We start from the raw sequence: 18,345 nt of genomic DNA on the forward strand, positions 1-18,345 counted from the left end.
TCCCCAGTTGCGGGGGTGTGAAAGGCAACCAGTTGATGTTTCAACATCAAAGTTTCCTCCTCTTTCTCCCTCCCTTCCCCTCTCTCTAAAAATAAATAAAACCTTTTTTTAAAAAAGAGTTTGTTGGATGCTTTTCAACTAAAAGCAGGTGATTAATTCAGCCCTGACCTTGTTCTGTCTTTGAACAACAGATAAATTAGTTTACCTGAAAATAAATCTTTTCATTTGTATTTCCATGTCACCTGTGAGTTTCCCTGCCTTCCACCCACAGCCCTGCCAGCTGGCAGGAGGAAGGTCAGCAGAGCTGCCGATAAGAGGAATATAAAGAGGGCTTGGTTCATGGTAGGTAAGGAGCAGTGGTCTACTCTACAGGCAACATGCTGCGCTTTCTGGTCTTCGCCACCCTGGTCCTTTATGGTGAGTGGGCCCTGTGGTCAGAGTTCTAGGGCGGGGATTTGAGCGGAAAGGTCAGAAAGCTATCCCTAAGCCCAGGCCTGCTCTCCACTCCAGGGCGGGTGGGACTCTCTGCCTGTGAGTCTAGCAAAAGTTTCACTCTCTTGAGGCCCATGATAGGAAAGGTTGGGGCCACTCTCCATGTAGGCCCCGCATGAAGCAGAGAGGAGACCCTTCCAGGGGCCTGGGCCTTCCTACCGTCCCCATCGACGGGAAGAATCCTCAGCAGGTGCCTGGCTGGGATGAGCACTGCTGTCCCTGCCCCTGGAAAATCCTGCCAAAGTGCCGTTTGGGGAGGGGAGTCAGGGAAAAGAGGGGGGGGGGTCCCCTCAGGCCAAGGGATAACCCTGAGCAAGGCTGAGACCACAAGAAGCCTGGTGATTTGAAGTAAATCCTTCACGGCATGCCAGGGTTCTGGGGATGCCCAGGGACAGAAGAAGGCACCCAGACTCCCTTGCTTTCAAGGGGGCTCAGAGAACCCGCAGCTGGGCCCCTCGTTTGCCAGGGAGGGGCTGTGAGTTTGCTGACAAAGCACAACTGCTCCCCTCCGCCCTGCCCTGGGCTGACCCCATGCTTACTCATCACTCACTCTTCTTCTGCCCCACAAAGGACACAGCACCCAGGATTTTCCAGAAACCAACGCCCGGGTAGTTGGAGGGACTGAGGCCCGGAGGAACTCCTGGCCCTCTCAGGTGAGTGTTCCTTCGCAGCCCCAGACTTCCGATAAAGTAAGAGCTGCCCCAGACACCGATACACAGCATGATGTGTGTTTGTGTATGTCCTTATCAACAGGAAGCTCTCCAACTGCCTGGGTTCTGGATTTTAAAGATGCATGGGACTAGGCTTAGCTGATTTTTCTTGATGCAAAAGGCTTGAAGAAGGGAATTTAAGCAGCAACCACACTCATTCTCTCAGGCACACCCCTGAACACACATCACACCGACATTCCCTGAGACACCACCGGGCCATGTTAACGAGACTGTGTGCCAGGGCCACACTTCAGGCTCCATGTGCCCTGACACACACACACACTCACACACTCACACCCCTCCACACAGTGTGTGCCACCCATTTAAGTGCACTTCTGCCCCCACATAGGGCATGTTGCTTATCTGGCTATTTAAAGAGTTTCCAGTTTCATAATAGGACAGCTAAGCTCTGATTTATGCAATTCTAAATGTGCAAAACTGGCAACTTGAGAGGAATCACTGAAATTAGAATTAAATTCCATTTACAAAAGTTTGAGCCCCAGTTGTCAGGAGTAGAGCTGCTGTGTAATTCAAGGTGCTGGAGGAAAAGACACGAACTGATAAACATGTACATTCCAGAGGAATCCTAAATATTCCCTGCAGTAGGGGGACAGGGTACACCTTGAAAGCACTGGAGGGGAAGCTCCGAGACCTAAGGTCGTGGGTCTTAGTTAATGAAGTAAGCCCATAGCTACGTTTCCTTCCCAAAAGGAAATGGAAGTGGAAGGACCTGGGTTCTCGGCCCTTCGTGCAGCCTAGAGTAGGGGGGCCAAATGCTCTCTGTGTGCATACCTTTACCTCCTCCCACCACCCCCCCGTACACAACAAACGTCACCAAACAACTGAGCGTCTTTCCTGCCACCGACCCCAGATCATCGAGCACCCTTTCTCACCAGCACCCCAAGTAGCCACTACCGACCAATTCAGAGCAATTGACAGGTCGAATGAAACCTATTTGCCATCTCTAGCCCAGAAAGCTAGAGAATGTTTTGAGGGATGGCAGGAATTTAAGTGGGTAACACATGGTTTGGGGCAAAGACTTTTAGGAAATACCACTTATTCTTTCTTTCTTTCTTCCTTCCCCATCCAGATTTCCCTCCAGTACCGGTCTGGAGGTAACTGGTACCACACCTGCGGAGGGACCCTCATCAGAAGGAACTGGGTGATGACAGCCGCTCACTGCGTGGACAAGTGAGAAAATGTAGACCAGCTTTTCTGAAGCCCCGGGCAGGGGGGAGAGTCTGGCCCTTCTAAAGGCATCCGCGTCTTTGACCACTGAGGGCAAGACTCCAGGGGGCTGTTTGGGGCCTGTGGGAATGGAGTAGAATATAGTGAAAAGTACAAATTTTGGCATCAGGAAAGTCCAGCTTCAAATCCCATTCCACCTGCTTCCAGCTATGTGACCTTGGATGACCTATTTAGCTTCTCTAAGTCCTCATTCTCTTAGCTCTTATGCAGGTAATAACATCTACTTTGTGGAGTTATTGTGAGGGTTCAGTAAGTGAATATTTAAGTGTCTAGTCATACCTAGCTGGTGACATATTTTTCAGAAGGAGCAATGGTTCTTGTTTAAGCACGTCTCGGAATCACCTGGAAGGGCAAGAGTGCCAGGCCCCATACAGAAGTTTCTGACTTGGCAGGTCCAGGTTGAGGCCTGATAATCTGCATTTGGAACAATTTCCAGGTTACGCTGATGCTGCTGGTCCAGGGACCATGCTTTAAGAATTGCTGGTCTAGAAGTTTATACTTTCCTCAAAATCCCTCTATGGGCCAAAAGCTATTATTTCATTTATGCTCAACACACCTCACTCTACTTATGAGATATCCAGTTTATGATATTTAGTTTCATAAATTGGGAATATGAAGTTGACAGTAGTTTTTTTTGTCACTCTCACAAGTTAGTGAATTAGGAAATGAGGGAGCTTGTTACCTCCTCACCATCCAGGGCTTTTCATCCTCCCTCTGTCTGAGCCAGATAACATGGGTTCCTATCCTAAGCTGGCTTCCCAACTTCTCGCTAAGGGGGGAAGAGAAGGCTTGAGAACCTTGGCTCACTTGGGGATTCCTTCTCTCACTCCAGCCAAATGACCTTCCGTGTGGTGGTGGGAGACCACAACCTGAGCCAGAACGACGGTACCGAGCAGTATGTGAGTGTGCAGAGGATCGTGGTGCATCCATACTGGGACAGCAATAATGTGGCTGCCGGGTAAGGGTGTGGCTGGGCTGGCCTTGGGCCGGGAGGTGGAGGGCTGACCAGCTAGCAACAGGGCTTCGGCTTCCTTCGCATTCATCCAGAAGGACTTTGAGAACTTAGATTTTGGAGAGCTTGAGAATTTTTGAAGGTTTTTAGTATTTATTTGGTCTAGGCTGGATGGCGTGGATCACCTGAAGCTCCTTCTCTGCAGAGTTTAATGGTTCCATTTTTATAGTTATTTATTATTCATTTTATGGAGTAAACTCCATCAGCAAAAGTAAATTTCTTAAAATGAAGCTTATGTGAGAAAACTCCTCCCAGATTGAGCTGTACACTTTTGGAAAAGAAGTAATTAAAATGGTGGTCAATTCTTTAGAATGTGGGGGTTGGGGTCAGTTCAAGTCATTGGCATATTTCTGCAGAGCTTTCAGAACCACACAGATTTTTACATGTTTCTTCCTGAGAACTCTTCCCTGCTACCATCTGCACACCACTCTGCTCCTCCCTGATTCCCCACTTACTACTGGAAGGTGTAATAAGCTCCACTCCCCAGAGTTGCAGAAATCAGAGCTAGACTACAGCACAAAGACCTCACCAGCGGGTGCTGCTGTTAAATATACAATGTCCTAACAATCCAAATGTATAATGCATCGAGTTTGAAACTTAGCAAGTCAGCCCCTTTCTTCTTCAAAATCATTGTTTCCCAACTTTATGGGGACACCAAGGCTCGGCGAGGGCCTGCCCCTGCGCTGACATGAAGAACAGCCTGATCCCGTGAGTGAGCAGTCTCTTCCCCTCCCGCAGCTATGACATCGCCCTGCTGCGCCTGGCCCAGAGTGTTACCCTCAACAGCTACGTCCAGCTGGGTGTGCTGCCACAGGAAGGGACCATCCTGGCTAACAACAGTCCCTGCTACATCACAGGCTGGGGCAGGACCAGAAGTAAGTTACCTACATGGACACCATCCACGGGGTACAATTTTCTGTGGTGCTAGATATTCATAGCCAGAGACCAGAAACCAAAGGAACCAGAGATAAAACAACTGGGACATGAAATCAAAGTTAGACCAGGCCATGGAATTAAGTCAGAGATTCATAGACTCATAACTAAAACAAACAAACAAACAAATAATAACATGCAACTTAGTAGGAAGTACCAGCCTTTCATTTTATACATGAGGCAACTGAGGCCCCCCAAAATTAAAGACCTTGTACAAGTACACATGACTCGTTAGCTGGGGCCCGAACCCCGTTATCCTGGCTCCCACTTTGGTGGTCATTACCCCATCGTGCTACCGCCATAGACGGTCCCTGGGCTTTGGGTTGGAGTGAATGACAAGCAGCAGCTTAGGGTTGGAGAAATCAAGGTAGAGGAGGCCTCAGCCCCCTTCTGGTCATCACAGGAGGGTTTCTGGTAGGGAATGTCGTTCAGATAACAGGGGAAGGTGGGAGAGACTATGAGCAGAGACAGTTAAGAAGGGCAGAGACAAGAGGCCTGATGTGAAAGTCTCTTGGCCACCAGGCAGCGTATGAGCTCCAGAAGAGAACAAGGCCTCGCTACGAGCAGCCAGTCTACTGGGAAAGTCTGGAGCTGAGAGACGTACTTCTCATTCAGCTCTGCTCTCAGTTCATTCGATGTCATTGCAATTCAATTTCATGGTCTTTAATATGAAAGGGTTGTAAGGATCCAAAGAAATAATTCACGTGAAAAGGCTCTGAAAAGTTAAAGACCCAGATAAAGAAAAGCTGCACCAAGTTCTTAAGAAATGGAAACAAAGGCGCACAGTCATGGTCCTGCTTCACGTGGTTAACAGTGTGAAGAGAAAGCAGGACAGGCAGGTATGTTACCAACAAATAATTCTAGTTACTTAACTAAGGTATCCATGAGTTTAAAAAAAAAAAAAGCAGGAGTGGGATTGGTTGTTTAGAGCCAGGGAATAGTAATCAAGAATGACTCCCTGAAGGAAGGGGCCTGTAGATTCCATATAAAGAGAGAAAAAAGGGGAATCTATGACATGCAATGGGCAGAGAGGAGCTTGCCCTGAGCTCAGCATTCATTAGAGCTTGGAAAGCTTTGGGAGGATGTGGAAGGTTTTTCCCTTGGACAGCATCTGGGGCTGATCTCCAATGCTGTGTGTCCTGTTCAGCCAACGGTCAGCTGGCCCAGACCCTGCAGCAGGCGTACCTGCCCACCGTGGCCTATGCCACCTGCTCCAGCGCCTCCTACTGGGGCTCCACTGTGAAGAACACCATGGTGTGCGCTGGAGGAGATGGAGCGCGCTCTGGATGCCAGGTGAACACTTGCAGGAGGTGTCACAAGTCCTGCCCCAGGTCCCTCCCCTCTCTGCCTACCACCCCCACCTTTTCCTCACCCCTGTTCCACCCCTACTCACACCCCATATGCAGACTCAACTTTCTAGTCTGGTTTCTGAATGAGAATTATTCTGTGCTAGTAACTCTATGCTCACGGGATCTCAAAGTTGAAAGGAACTTTAAAATTCATCTTGACTAGTACCCCCACCTCAGAAACTTGTGTGGGGCCCAGTATTTGTGTGGGTGTATATGTGCATTCTTTAGAATTTGTTTGTGACCTAGATTTTTTATGGAGGTAAAAAATCTATGGAGGTAGCGGGGCTGGGCCTGGAGTAATGCTTGTTGTTTTGTACAAGGTAGCTCCCCTCCCATCAATCCCGATTATTCTGGCAGCAGCTCTACTACCGCCTTTTCACCCAACTAGTATTTATAGCCACACATACAGGTGACTATAGTAGGGGAAAGTGCACAAAATGGTTTTATATTAGTAAATATACATACAATAAGTAGAATCTTGTTTATTTGTATAATAAATAGATCAATCAGCAAGACACCAGCCTACAGATTTCTTAATGGAATTCAGCAAATGTTCTTGATCATCTACTGAATCAAATGTGCACTGCGTTAAGCACTAGGGATACAAAGATAAATCAAACTCAGTGGAGGAATGGAAAGAGCAGTCATATGATAGAACACTGTAATACAATATGGTTAAATGTTTTTTTTCTTTTTTTTAACTGTTGTTCAAGTACAAACTGTCTCCATTTTACCCTACCACTCCCCCCGACCCCAGCCATCCCCACTTCCCACCCTTGATCCCAACTCCCTTTGGTTTTGTCCATGTGCCCTTTATGCATGTTCCTGAAAACCCTTCTCCCTTTCTCTCCCATTATCCCCTCCCACCTCCCCTCTGGGGTTACTGTCAGTTTGTTCTTAATTTCAATGTCTCTGGTTATGTTTTGCTTGGTTGTTTGTTGTGTTGATTAGGTTCCACTTATAGGTGAGATCATATGGTATTTGACAATATGGTTAAATGTTATAGTAAAGATACGCATCAGGTGATATGGGCGTACAAAAAATAGGTACTTACCTCCATCTGTTGGGGTCAGAAAAGACTTGCCTTCCCTGAGAAAGTGGAGTCTATAGTGAGTCCTGCAGGTTAAACAGGATACAGAGGGAAAGACATTCAGAGAGAGGGAACAGCATGGAGAAAGGCATGGCCCAGGAACCTAGATAAGGCACATGGAGAATTAATTGTAAGGTGTTCCCTACAACTTGCTATAGCAGAGATCGAAGCCCACAGCCTCCAAATCCAGCCTGTTGCCTGTTTTTTGTTTGGCCCATGAACTAAGAATTGTTTTTACATTTTTAAATGGTTGGGGGGAAAATAAAATAATAATATATCATGACAAATGAAAAATATAAAATTTTGATGTTCATGGAAAATATTTTATTGGAACACAGCCATAGTTGTTTGTTATATGTTACTTATGGCTGCTTTCGCAGAATTGAGTAGGTTGCAACAGAGACTGAAGGGCCTGCAAAGCCTAAAGTATTTACTAATTGGCTTATTACAGAATGTTTGCTGACCCTTTGGGCTGGAGTGTAAACTGTTGCCATACTAGGCAATGTCAGCAGATGACACTGGGGGCAACAGGAGCCACGTGATTTAGGGCTTCAAATGTCATGCTGAGGACATGAACTTTATCACTCAGATACTAGGAAATTATTGAAGAGTTTTAAATAGGAGAACAGCATAATCAGATTTGTCTTTTAGTAGCACTCTCTGATGACAAGATAATCATGATGAGGTCAAGATTGGCAAGGAGACCAGTTAGGAGACTACTGTAATTGTCCAGGCAAGAAATGTGAGGGCCTGAATCGGGGCAGTGGAGAAGAGGAAAGGAGGAAGATATGGAATGAACTACAGGCATTTGGCTTAAGTGATTTGGAAGATGGTTTTGCTCCCTCAAATGAGACAGTATTTGCCCTGACCAGTGTCACTCAGTTGGTTGGATGTTGTCCCTCAAAGTGAAAGGTCACTGATTCTATTCCTGGTCAGTGCACATGCCTGGGTTGCAGGTTTGGTCCCCTGTGGGAGCGCGTAGGAGAGGCAACTGATTGATGTCTTTCTCTCTCCTTTCCCTTCTCTCTAAAAATAAATAAAACCTTTTAAAAAATGAGACAAGATTGATAGGATTTTGGAGGAAAGGTGATGGTTTGGTTCTGGATAAGATGAGTCTGAGATCCCTGTGGGATACTCAGGTATAGTTAATTAGATATAATTAGATATGAAGACAGTGGAACCTTGGAGGGGAGAGCTGGGCTAGAGATCCCTTAGTAGCAAATGAGACCCCTTTTGGTCCCCAACCCATGGGGAAACTTCTAGAAAAGAAAAAGGACAGTGAGTTAGAAGAACTGTGATAAAATAAACATTTGAGTGTTTCAGGGAGATAGGTGAAAGACAAAGAACCCATAAAGATCTAAAAGGGATCAGAGGCAAGAGAAAAATAAGGGTTTTATAAAACCTCAGAAAGTGCTGATAGGTCACACATACCAGCCAGGAGCCACAGTAGATAACCGAATGTGACTACTTGGCCATGGGTGAATCAGCAGCACTGTGGCAAGAACAGTTCCAGTGGGGCAGTGATGGCAGAGGCTAAAGGGTAAGGAAGAAGTGGCGAAATGGAGACCATTCTTCCAAGAATCTTGGGTGAAAGACAGGAATAAAAAGAGTCTGGTAGCTTCAAGAGGGATGATAAGTTAAGGAGTGGGTGGATCTTTTAAGAGGGAAGAATATTGAGTGTGTTTAATAGGCAGAGAGGGAAGAACCCCGTAGAGTCAAAGAATGGAAATAAATGGATGGCACAAGATCCTGGAGGTGACAAAAAAGAGGGAACCAAGAGGACAGGTAGAACTGGCTTTGCACAGGGAAAGAAATGCCCAATGTGCATAAACATGAAAGAGTGTGCACGCTGGGTGGGTGAAAGCTGGCAGATGTTCTGCATTATTGCTTCTATTTACTCATGAGCTAAGAGCTGGACTGGATGCTGAAAATGAAGAGAAAAGGGTTGTATGGGCTGGATTAATTAAAGTGAATGAGAGAAGGATTGGCCTCCAAAATATTACTGATTGGCTGAGGTTAGAGATCACATAATAGCCATTCATTTTACTCAAAGACCCAGTTGTAGAGAATGGGTTAATCCAGAACTAAATTTTCCTGCATTACCAAGCAAACAGACAGGCTTGCTGATCAAACACAAAGTCTAAGCTAGGTAGAAGAGGAAGAGAAGCCAGCAGGAAGCTGGTAGCTAGGCTGCAATAGCAGAAGAAAAAAAATTAAATAAAAGTTTTTTGTGAGTACTTAGCATTATGGAAGTTGACCAAATCATCCTAGTTTTCCCAGAACTTCCCCAGTGTTAAAACCTATGTGTCCTGTATCGTAGGAACCCAATATGCAAGGAGGGGCAAAAAAAGGAACCAAGGCCTAAGGCACAGGTGGCAAACACGAGGTCAGAGGCCGAATCCGGCCCTCCACCTTGTTTTATCTGCCCGGCACCTTGTTTCTACCCTACACCAGCAGCGCTGAGCTCTGGCTTACCTGTTAAGGAGTAGTTACATTTATACAGTCCTAAAATTGCATTCGGCCCTTTGAAGGCAAGCTGGAGGCTGATGTGGCCCCCGGTGAAAATGAGTTTGGCACCCTTGGTCTAAGGCAACCTCTTCCAAGTCCCCACCAGCCAGCTTAATTTATAACTTCTTAAGGCTTTAACCTTTTTGAGTTAATTCACTTCCCTTTGCTCTCTTCCAGGGTCTTTGTTTGTTTGTTTGTTTGTTTTTTAATAGAATTATCTCTTTAGTCTCCTTTATTGTCCCTTGTATTTTATTTTACTGTATTTCTTGTCTTTCACGACACTGACATTTTTGAAAAGTCCAGTTGTCCAGTCTCAAAAAAAGGTAGCCAAGGGGGTCATCCGCCTTAGGGCTCAGGAGCTGAAACAAAACTTAGATTAAGATGTTATTTTTAACAGCTTACATCTTGTGACCTTTAGCCAAAACTCAGTTATTGTCTTCTGCTGCATCAGGGGTCAACAATCACCAAGATGAGAAATTAGGGCCAGGTCAGTTCTGGACGCTGGGTGTCCAGTCAAGGTGTCCTCAGGTTTGGTTTTCTTCTCAGGCCTTTCTCCTGGACTTTCGGGTGGTGACCTTCTTGCTGTGTCTTCTTGTGGCCTTTTTTCTGTGCATGCTGGTGTTCTCTGTGTGTTCAAAGTTTTTCTTCTCTTCCAGGGTCTTGAATTCTGAAAACCTAGAGTACTTCTCTTCTGGCTGCCACTCGAAATTGACAATTCTCCAAGACAATTGTGTCTCTGAGTGCCTTCCCATTGGAGCTTTCCAAAGAGTGTGCTCCTTTAGGTTTTCAGACTTCTGTGTCCCAGGCCCTTCCCTGAGAGTGAATTAACTGACCTCCACTTACCTCAACCCACGTACCCCACTGAGCTCTTGTCCATCTCTTCCTTCCGTCCTGAAATCCTCAGTCTTACTCTCCATCTCGCCAGAGCCTTTGTTTCTTTTCAGGTTAATTGGCAGAAGAGAATAGCGTTACATAAAATTCAGTTGCCCTTCTGTCCTCTGGCCCAGAAATACTCTCAAATCCCTATTAGAATTTGAGTAGGAGAGATTTAAGCTGTTTTGTTTATTTTGAGTCTGATAATCTAAAGCAAACATCTTCTTTGCCTAAGCAACAGTTCAGGTAGGGTAGAGCTAGCCCCTTTTAAAAATAAATCACTAACTTGAACTTTTGGTCTCTTTCCCTAGTTCTTTTTTTTTTTAAGTTTTCATTTTTCATGGAAGCTATAGGTATTAAATTGCTTAAGGTGGCAAATAAAACTACAGGGCTTAATAAGGGAAAAGATTCCTTCTACCCCTTGAGTTCTTGTTCCCTGGAAGAGACCGCTTTCAACTCTTTTCAGCAGACCTTGGTTTCTACGCCATATCTCTCTAAAAACATATACGGTCATATTGCTGTTTAAATTTTCAGTTCAGACATTATGAGAAATGAAGATTTCTCTTCCTTTTACACATATATACTTGTCCCCTAAACATAAACTCTTCCCATCACCACCTCAACCTCCAAAAGTAATTTGTACTAGAGTAACATTTAATGTTTATTATGTTATGTGAAATGCTACTCACAACCAAACCATGTATTCTAGGATTACTTTTCATTTCCTGCAAAGCTGAAAACGATTGTTTTCCCTACAAAACAATTGTCTTTTTTATTTGCATAATATATACTCAACTTATTGCTGATTCAACCCCACACTCTCCACTGATTAGTAAGTGACCAATTTTATCTTCTCTTGTCCCTAGTGTTCTGTGTCTCAGTATGAGTCTGTTTGCATTGGTCACGAGGGACACTTCCTAAGTTTTTTCCATTCTGGAAACTCTAGAGCTTTGTTTCCAAAGATGTCTATTTGTTGATGATTTCCTCCACTCTATGTTTCTTTTCTCTTTCTAGAATTTGTTATTCACACATTTGCCTCCTAAACCGGTTCTCTTATTTTCTCTATATTTTGTTTGTTTGTTCTACTTTATCTTCCAACACTTTCAATATTTCATTTCTATTATCATATTCATAATTTCCAAAGGCTGTTTTTGTTTTCTGAATGTTCTGTTTAATAGCATACAGTTCTTATATCATGGATGCAATATTCATCATAATTTTATTTCTTGTTTTCTTCTCCCTGCATAATCTCTGTTGCCTTCATTTTTTATTTATTTCTTTGTCTCTTTCTTTTATTTTTGTATTACAGACTTTCTTTATATGTTTGGTAATCCTTGACCACTTGCTCTTATTTCAGAGTGGGTGGTAAAAAAGCTGATAGGCAGCTCTGAACCTTAGGTGGAGTTCAGCTACAGTGAACTACTTTGTCAAGTGATCTGGCTAGGCCATTTCACTGGGGGATTTCCAGCCTCAGTATCTTTAGATCTTCCCTCTTTCACTGTCCAGATTGTCCCAAGAAATATCTTCCAACTTTCTATCTGGAGTTTCAGAATGGCATTCTGGGGACTGAGTAAGAAGAAGACTGTCAAGGTTATATTCTATAAACCCAGATTCCTCTGATTCTAAGCCTGAGTATGTAACCACTACCAAATACATCACTCCTCTCCTCTTTACCCCAGTTTAACATGCGTCGATTAACTCCCCTGTGTGTAAAAGCTAAGTCTAATTAGGCCCATTAGTCTAAATGTATGTGATAAAGAAATCATTAGAACGCCCTACTTCTCCCATCCCAGGTTCAATTTAAGTCAATAAAAGCTATTAAGCTATAGATGTTCAAAGTTCTATGTTAGCATTGTGGAAAGGAAAAATATCAGCAAGATATAACTCTTGTCTCAAGCTCTTAGATATGTGTGGGAGGTAGAAACAAATTGTGAAACCAAAATACAAAGCTCTGCATGTTCTGCATGACATAAATAATGCAAAAGAAAGGAAAAAGTACTGTGGTTGTTTAGAAAGGAAAAAGATTCATCTTGATTGTGGGGATATGAAGCAAGTGGTGATTTGAACTGGAGTTTTAAAACTGTACAGGTTTCTACAGAGATGGGGGTGGGCAGGGCATAAGCACAAGTAAAGGCCAAAAGATAAAAATATCTGGGATTTTAGGACTTTGCTTTTATTCCCTGCAGGGTGATTCTGGGGGCCCCCTCCACTGCTCAGTGAATGGCCAGTATGTCGTCCATGGGGTGACCAGCTTTGTGTCCAGCCAGGGCTGTAATGTCGCCAGGAAGCCCACAGTCTTCACCCGGGTCTCTGCTTACATCTCTTGGATGAATAATGTGAGTCCTTTCAAATAATGGTTGAAATAGGGTCACCTGGAGGCCTGTACACTAGCTGGGTTGGGGAGCAAAAGTTGGGCGGGGAAAGCCAACATTTTTCTCATCACATTCATATGTTTTACTCCTTTCCCTTCCCTCCATAATGCACTTTCCCTCAATAATGCTCGCGTCCTGAGTTCCCCTTCACATGCCCACTAAGCAGGCCTCACCATGTTGTTTGCTGCATAGGGTAAGATAGTGGTAACAACACATCTGAAGCAGGCGTATATCACTGCTGTCCTAAATTAAAGCCAAAGGAAAAACAGCTTCAGAAGGCCTGCATGGTCCTGGGCAAGGGAAGAGGCACTAACATTCTCTCCCATGATGAAAATTTGCTCTACCCTTTGGAAAGAGGTTTTACTACTTTAAACAATGTTTGAGGATTAGGTGAGACTCTACCTGCATCGACCTCATGGGAGAGTCTCACAGTCATCCCACCTGTGCCCTCCAGCTTTTCACACATTCTGGAGTCCTGTGACATGAACACTGACTCACAACCATTTCAAAGTCTGTCCTTGCCTCTAAGTCCTGGGTATATGCCTATAATATTGAATTGCCCTGACACAGACGAAACCTACTTCCTGCCCCACAACCTCTTAACTCCCATAAACCCAGTACAGGGCAATACTCAGCTAGGAACCCTGAAGCAAAAAGAAAAGAGATGGGCAGAAATAACTGACTGTGGATATAAATGGCTTTTCCTTCAGGTCATTGCCAGCAACTGAACATCTTCCTGAGTACAAAAGGCATCCCAAGATGATTCTTCAATTCACAACAGAACTTGAGGCCATCAAGAAAAAACATTCCAGGAGACAGTTGAGCCAGATACAGAAAAGCAAATAAAACTGCATATACATTATCAACTTGTGTCTTTTTATTTGTGATTAAGCTCTTTAGAAGAAATGCAGTTAGAGGACCCAAGTTGGATTGCACATTTCTGGGCTGATTCTTTCATTTGCTGCCACCTCTACCAGTTCACAAACTAAACCAAGTAGGGATGGTTTTATATGATATTTTTTTGGATAACCTTGTATTTTAGGATCTACCTATCCATTAATCTGCCCATCTGCCCTCCTCCTATGCATATTTGCTATATTTAAAGGCGCAGAGTACTTTTAAATGCTCCTGAGTTACAAAATGTGCTCTGATCTCCCAACCACACTATGTGGCTCCTCCTTTTGTTCCCCCCTCAGTGCCTAGAACCAGTGCTCAGTTCAAGGTTCTGGATAAGGGCAACTTCCTGGTAGGATACACTAGAGAGAGGAATACAGGGTTAGGTGGTAAGTCAGATGCCAGCAAAGAGAGTGGCAAATTAGTAAAGGAGACTAGGAAGGAAAGATTAAAAAAGGATAAATGAAGATCCTGAACAAAGAAAAGAAAGATTAAGGGGAAGAGGCAGAACAAAAAGAGAGAGGAGACAATAATATGGGACCTCACGTGAGCCACAGCCATAGTTGCATCTGCAAGCACCAGAAGCATTTGGGAGGTCAAGGTAATGCTGGTGGCTTGCATCACCACAGGATCAACTTTGATAACTATCACCCAGGCTACTTTGGGAAAGTTGGTGTGAGGCATGACCACTTAAAGAGGAATCAGAGCTTCTGCCCACCTGTCAACCTTGATAAACTGTGGGCATTGGTCAGTGAGCAGACACAGGTAAATGCTGCCAAAAACAAGAGTGGAGCTGCTCCCGTCGTTGATGTGGTACAATTGTGCCACTCCAAATTTCTGGGGAAGGGATAGCTCCCAAAGTAGCCTGTCATCACAATGGCCAAATTCTTCAGCACAAAGGCTGAGGAGAAGATCAAGGGTATTGGTGGTCCTATGTCCTGGTAGCTCAAAGCCACACAGAGGAAAGTTCGTGAAATGCTCACAAGTGTTTTGGAAAAAAAATATATATGTATATATACACACACATATACATAGTCTGTCCAAAAAAAAGTTCAGCCATTGTTAATATAACAGCAACAGTTTGTGCAACATCAATGTAAGCTGGCAGCCAAGGAGAATGGACTAGAATGCACGTGCATGAACAATGACGACTTCACCTTCACTGTACTAGTCAGTGGGGGCGGTAGACGCTGGTGAGTGAGCATGTGTACTGTGTGGCCATCACATTCAAAATGACTGAGCAATAAGAGCAACAAATCTGTATCAAATTTTTTTGCAAATTTGCATTAAGCTCGAACATTCCTCTGTGGAAACTATTCAAATGGTTCAGAAGGCCACAGCTATTGGCAACTGGTGATTGGCAGTTCATTACAACAATGCACTCATTCATGCCGCATGTCCCATGTAGAGTTTTTTAGCAAAATATCAAGTACTCAGGTGACTCAGACCCCACTACAGCCTAGATTTGATCTGATACTCTGCGATTTCTGGCTTTTCCCAAAACTAAATCACCTTTGAAAGGGAAGAGATCTCAGATCTTTGATGAGATTCAAGAAAAGATGATGAGGCAGCAGATGACAACTGGGAGAACTGTGTGAGGTCCCAAGGTGCCTACTTTGAAGAGGACTGAAGTGTCATTGTCCTGTGTACAATGTCTTATGTGTCTTCTTCAATAAATACCTTCTGGACAGACCTAGTATATCCTCAGATAAGTATGAGTCAGCACTTCAAGGCTGGGACTAAAATAGGCAACCTAATTCAGGGTTCTATAAACCACAGAGAACTGGGAAGCTGATAATTTGCCTCATCCTGGCCAGGGCTCAGTCTGTTAGTGTGTTCTACGATAGAGTGAAGAGGAAATTGAGAAGAGAAGCCTAAGAGGATGAGAAGCAACTTTCTTTTTTTTTTTAGTCAGTTTTAAATTTTTATTGGTTGATAAAGGCTACCACACTTTCTTCCCACCTCATGCTGCTATTCTTGAATTTAATTTGCAAAGGGAAGCAGAGAGCAACAATTTTATTTAACAAAATTTAAACAAGTAGAGGGAGATGCTTATGGTTAGAAAATAAAACATCTCCCAGGGATTGTTTTTCTTTGTACATCATGTATTAAAATATAGGTTTGTTTTCTGTTTAGGAACTGTGAAAAGCACCTATTCAAAATGCCTTTGGAAGGATGCTCCATTTTGCAATGTATGCTCTTCTGGGCTACAGATGTTGAGAGGTGTCCCATGTTCTCATTTCCTGTGTCGATGATGCCTGGCAGAGCCTTTCATTATGCAGCCTTCTGACATCTTGTCAAGAATCAGTAAAGGGGCAAGAATTCTTGCCCAACTCACTTCTACAATGCAGCTGTTTAACACCATCTCATCCAAAATGATGTATATTCTATCCAAATTAAACATCATATCTAATTCACTCACACAGCTGAAGTACTGGACTAAAACTTCCACAAATTTATGGATAAATTCATAAAATGCCATCTCATTCTTGGTGTCATTAACTTCAACCACAATGAAGAAAACTGCATACTGCTGGTATATCAGCTTAAAATCCTTGTATTCAGTGAAAGAGCACTCTGTGGTTCAGGGTGGCATTGGTCCTGGCCACGGTTCTTCCTAAAATCTTTCTACCGCTTTCCCACAGAAGCTTGCTCCCCAAACCCCACTAGCTGCATGGTATGGACTTCCTTGGGACAGCTGTCTTGAGAAGCAACTTTCCCCAGTGGTCACTGAAGACCAGATGAGAGGAACCAGGGTAGTTAACACTATAGCAGGGGAAACCGGCTAAGACAGGTCCTGGAGTCCGTAGGCTGCTGTGTCAGCAGAGGCCTCTGGAACAGTGTATACTGTTCCACTTATCAGAAGGTGGGCTGGAATCAGGATGCCTGTATTCCCAATCTCAGTTTCACAAATGAGGAATGGGAAACCTTGGGCAAGCCACCAGCCAGTTCTGTGACTCAATTTCCCTATCTAGTTAACTTCTAGATTATTTGTGCTCTAGTAGTATTTGATTTGGTGACCATCAATTTCAGTTCCCAAGAGAGTAGCACTGCAGAGAGTTTCTTTGGAGGCAGTGGCTGGACTGCATTGCTGAAGATGCTGTGGATTCCTGAGAGTGACACAGGTATTGGCCTCCTGTTAGTGACACACCTGTGAACACCACCATCTTTTTTCAGTTGCCCCCACAGTACCACCATTCTCTGGGCTTCTCCCCACTTCTCTTTATCCAACATGGAGTCCTTCCATTTTCTTCATTCTGCCCCTTCTAGACCATCTCACAACTAACATTCAGAATAAATCTATTGATCTATTACATGAAAAAAATTGTACCTATCTGTATAAATGAGTAACATATATAACATTAACATTATAATAATCGGATTACCAACCTTTCTCCACCTCTCTGAGGTTAGAAATGATTTATTTATTTATTTATTTTAATCCTCACCCAAGGATACGTTGATTGATTTTAAAGTGAGAGGAAGGGGCAGAGAGGGAGAGAAAGGAGACAGACAGACAGACAGACAGACAGACAGACAGACACACCAGTGTGGGAGAGAAACATCGATTCAGCTGCTTTTCTACACATGCGCCCCGACCAGGGATGGAACCAGAAAGCCGGGCATGTGCCCTGACCAGAAACTGCAACCCTTTGGTGCACGAGACGATGCTCCAACCTACTGAGCCACCTGGCCAGGGCAGAGGTCACATATTTTTAATTCATCTTTGGCTTCCCAGCACTCTCCAGTGCCTGTGACACAATTGATCCTGAGTGTAGCACATCCATTTGGGGGAATGGTGTGGAAAACAATAGTAGACAACAGCCTCTAATTTTGTCCCAGGCGTCCGGCTTCCTTCTCCACTGCTTAGGAAGTACATTTTGACTCTCTTCCCTTCCTTCAGGGAATTTCATCTTCACTGAGAAAATCCTTGAGTAAATAGTTCCTCCAAACCAACTGTCCTAATTTCCAGCTATTTGCTTAAACGGGTCAAAGAGTAACTTCCTGTTAGAGACCTTCTACCTAGAGAAGCAACAGTTGTGACAGCAGCAGTCCCGCCCCAACTTGCACAATCTGTGTCTGTCTTCATGCTCTGCCTCTTTCTAGTACCTGGTGCTAGTTTATCAGGCCGGAATGATTTGCTCCCCGTCCCCAGCTCCCCTACCCTCCTCCTCAGTCTTTTTTCAATAAGACCCTTTCCTTTCCCAAGGACCCCCATTTGTATCTCCACCTCAGTTGTCCTTGCCTTTCAAATTCAAGTGTGGACTCTAGCCCTACCAGTTCTAGGCTTAGAGCCAACCTCTCTGATAGGGGCTTTCCGTCTTTAAAAACTGTAACCTAAAGAAGTATATTTTACTTGGCAACCCAGTATTCATACCCATATAAGTGACACGTGTTTTCCCATACACTAAGTACTCTTGCTGAGTGAAAATCACAGTATTTTCTACCCCACGGGTTCACTTATTTTCGAGCGCGGATTGTTCTAGGTAATTACCTTTCGGGAATGAATTGAGTACTGGCCCACGTCTGAAAACTCTGTTCACGGGGCTGCTGTTCCTACACCTCAGGGCTGAACAACTTTAAAGTTGGTGTTGAGTGCGGGCCACCTTCGGGCGGGACCAAATTTCCAGCCTCCGCTGAACAGCCCCAGCCTCTGCGCCCGAGGGCCACACCCAGCGCTGGACTGTGGTGGGCCTCGGGGAGTGCTTCAGGGGTCAGTGCTGGCTGGGCTCGCGTGGGCCTCGCGGTGGGCCTCAGGGTGGCCGCTGTAGCGGCCTAGGCTCGCCGCACTGGGTTTCCGGGCGGCCCGGGGCCGGTCCTGAGGCAGCCACAGGGCTACGTGCCCAGTCTCGCAGGGGCAGCT

At 44.6% G+C, this 18,345-nt stretch overlaps 1 protein-coding gene across 1 annotated transcript; it reads left to right on the top strand.

Moving 5' to 3' along the window:
- Window positions 1-297: 297 nt before the first annotated feature.
- Window positions 298-13,449, top strand: CELA1 (chymotrypsin like elastase 1). The gene is made up of 8 exons (XM_045829066.1): window positions 298-417; window positions 1,063-1,145; window positions 2,293-2,393; window positions 3,283-3,408; window positions 4,201-4,337; window positions 5,543-5,688; window positions 12,402-12,551; window positions 13,298-13,449. The coding sequence occupies exons 1-8, from the start codon at window positions 378-380 to the stop codon at window positions 13,313-13,315; spliced, it is 801 nt and encodes a 266-aa protein (XP_045685022.1). The 5' UTR covers window positions 298-377; the 3' UTR covers window positions 13,316-13,449.
- The last annotated feature ends 4,896 nt before the right edge of the window (window positions 13,450-18,345 follow it).

Source organism: Phyllostomus hastatus, unplaced genomic scaffold, assembly GCF_019186645.2.
Source record: "Phyllostomus hastatus isolate PE091 unplaced genomic scaffold, TTU_PhHast_1.1 phas_scaffold_93, whole genome shotgun sequence".
Taxonomy (NCBI): Eukaryota; Metazoa; Chordata; class Mammalia; order Chiroptera; family Phyllostomidae; genus Phyllostomus; species Phyllostomus hastatus.

Coding starts and splice junctions, on each gene's coding strand:
- CELA1 (XM_045829066.1), top strand. CDS start 378: ATGCTGCGCTTTCTGGTCTTCGCCACCCTGGTCCTTTATG. Junction 1,146..2,292: donor GGAACTCCTGGCCCTCTCAG/GTGAGTGTTCCT, acceptor TTCCCCATCCAG/ATTTCCCTCCAGTACCGGTC. Junction 4,338..5,542: donor AGGCTGGGGCAGGACCAGAA/GTAAGTTACCTA, acceptor TGTCCTGTTCAG/CCAACGGTCAGCTGGCCCAG.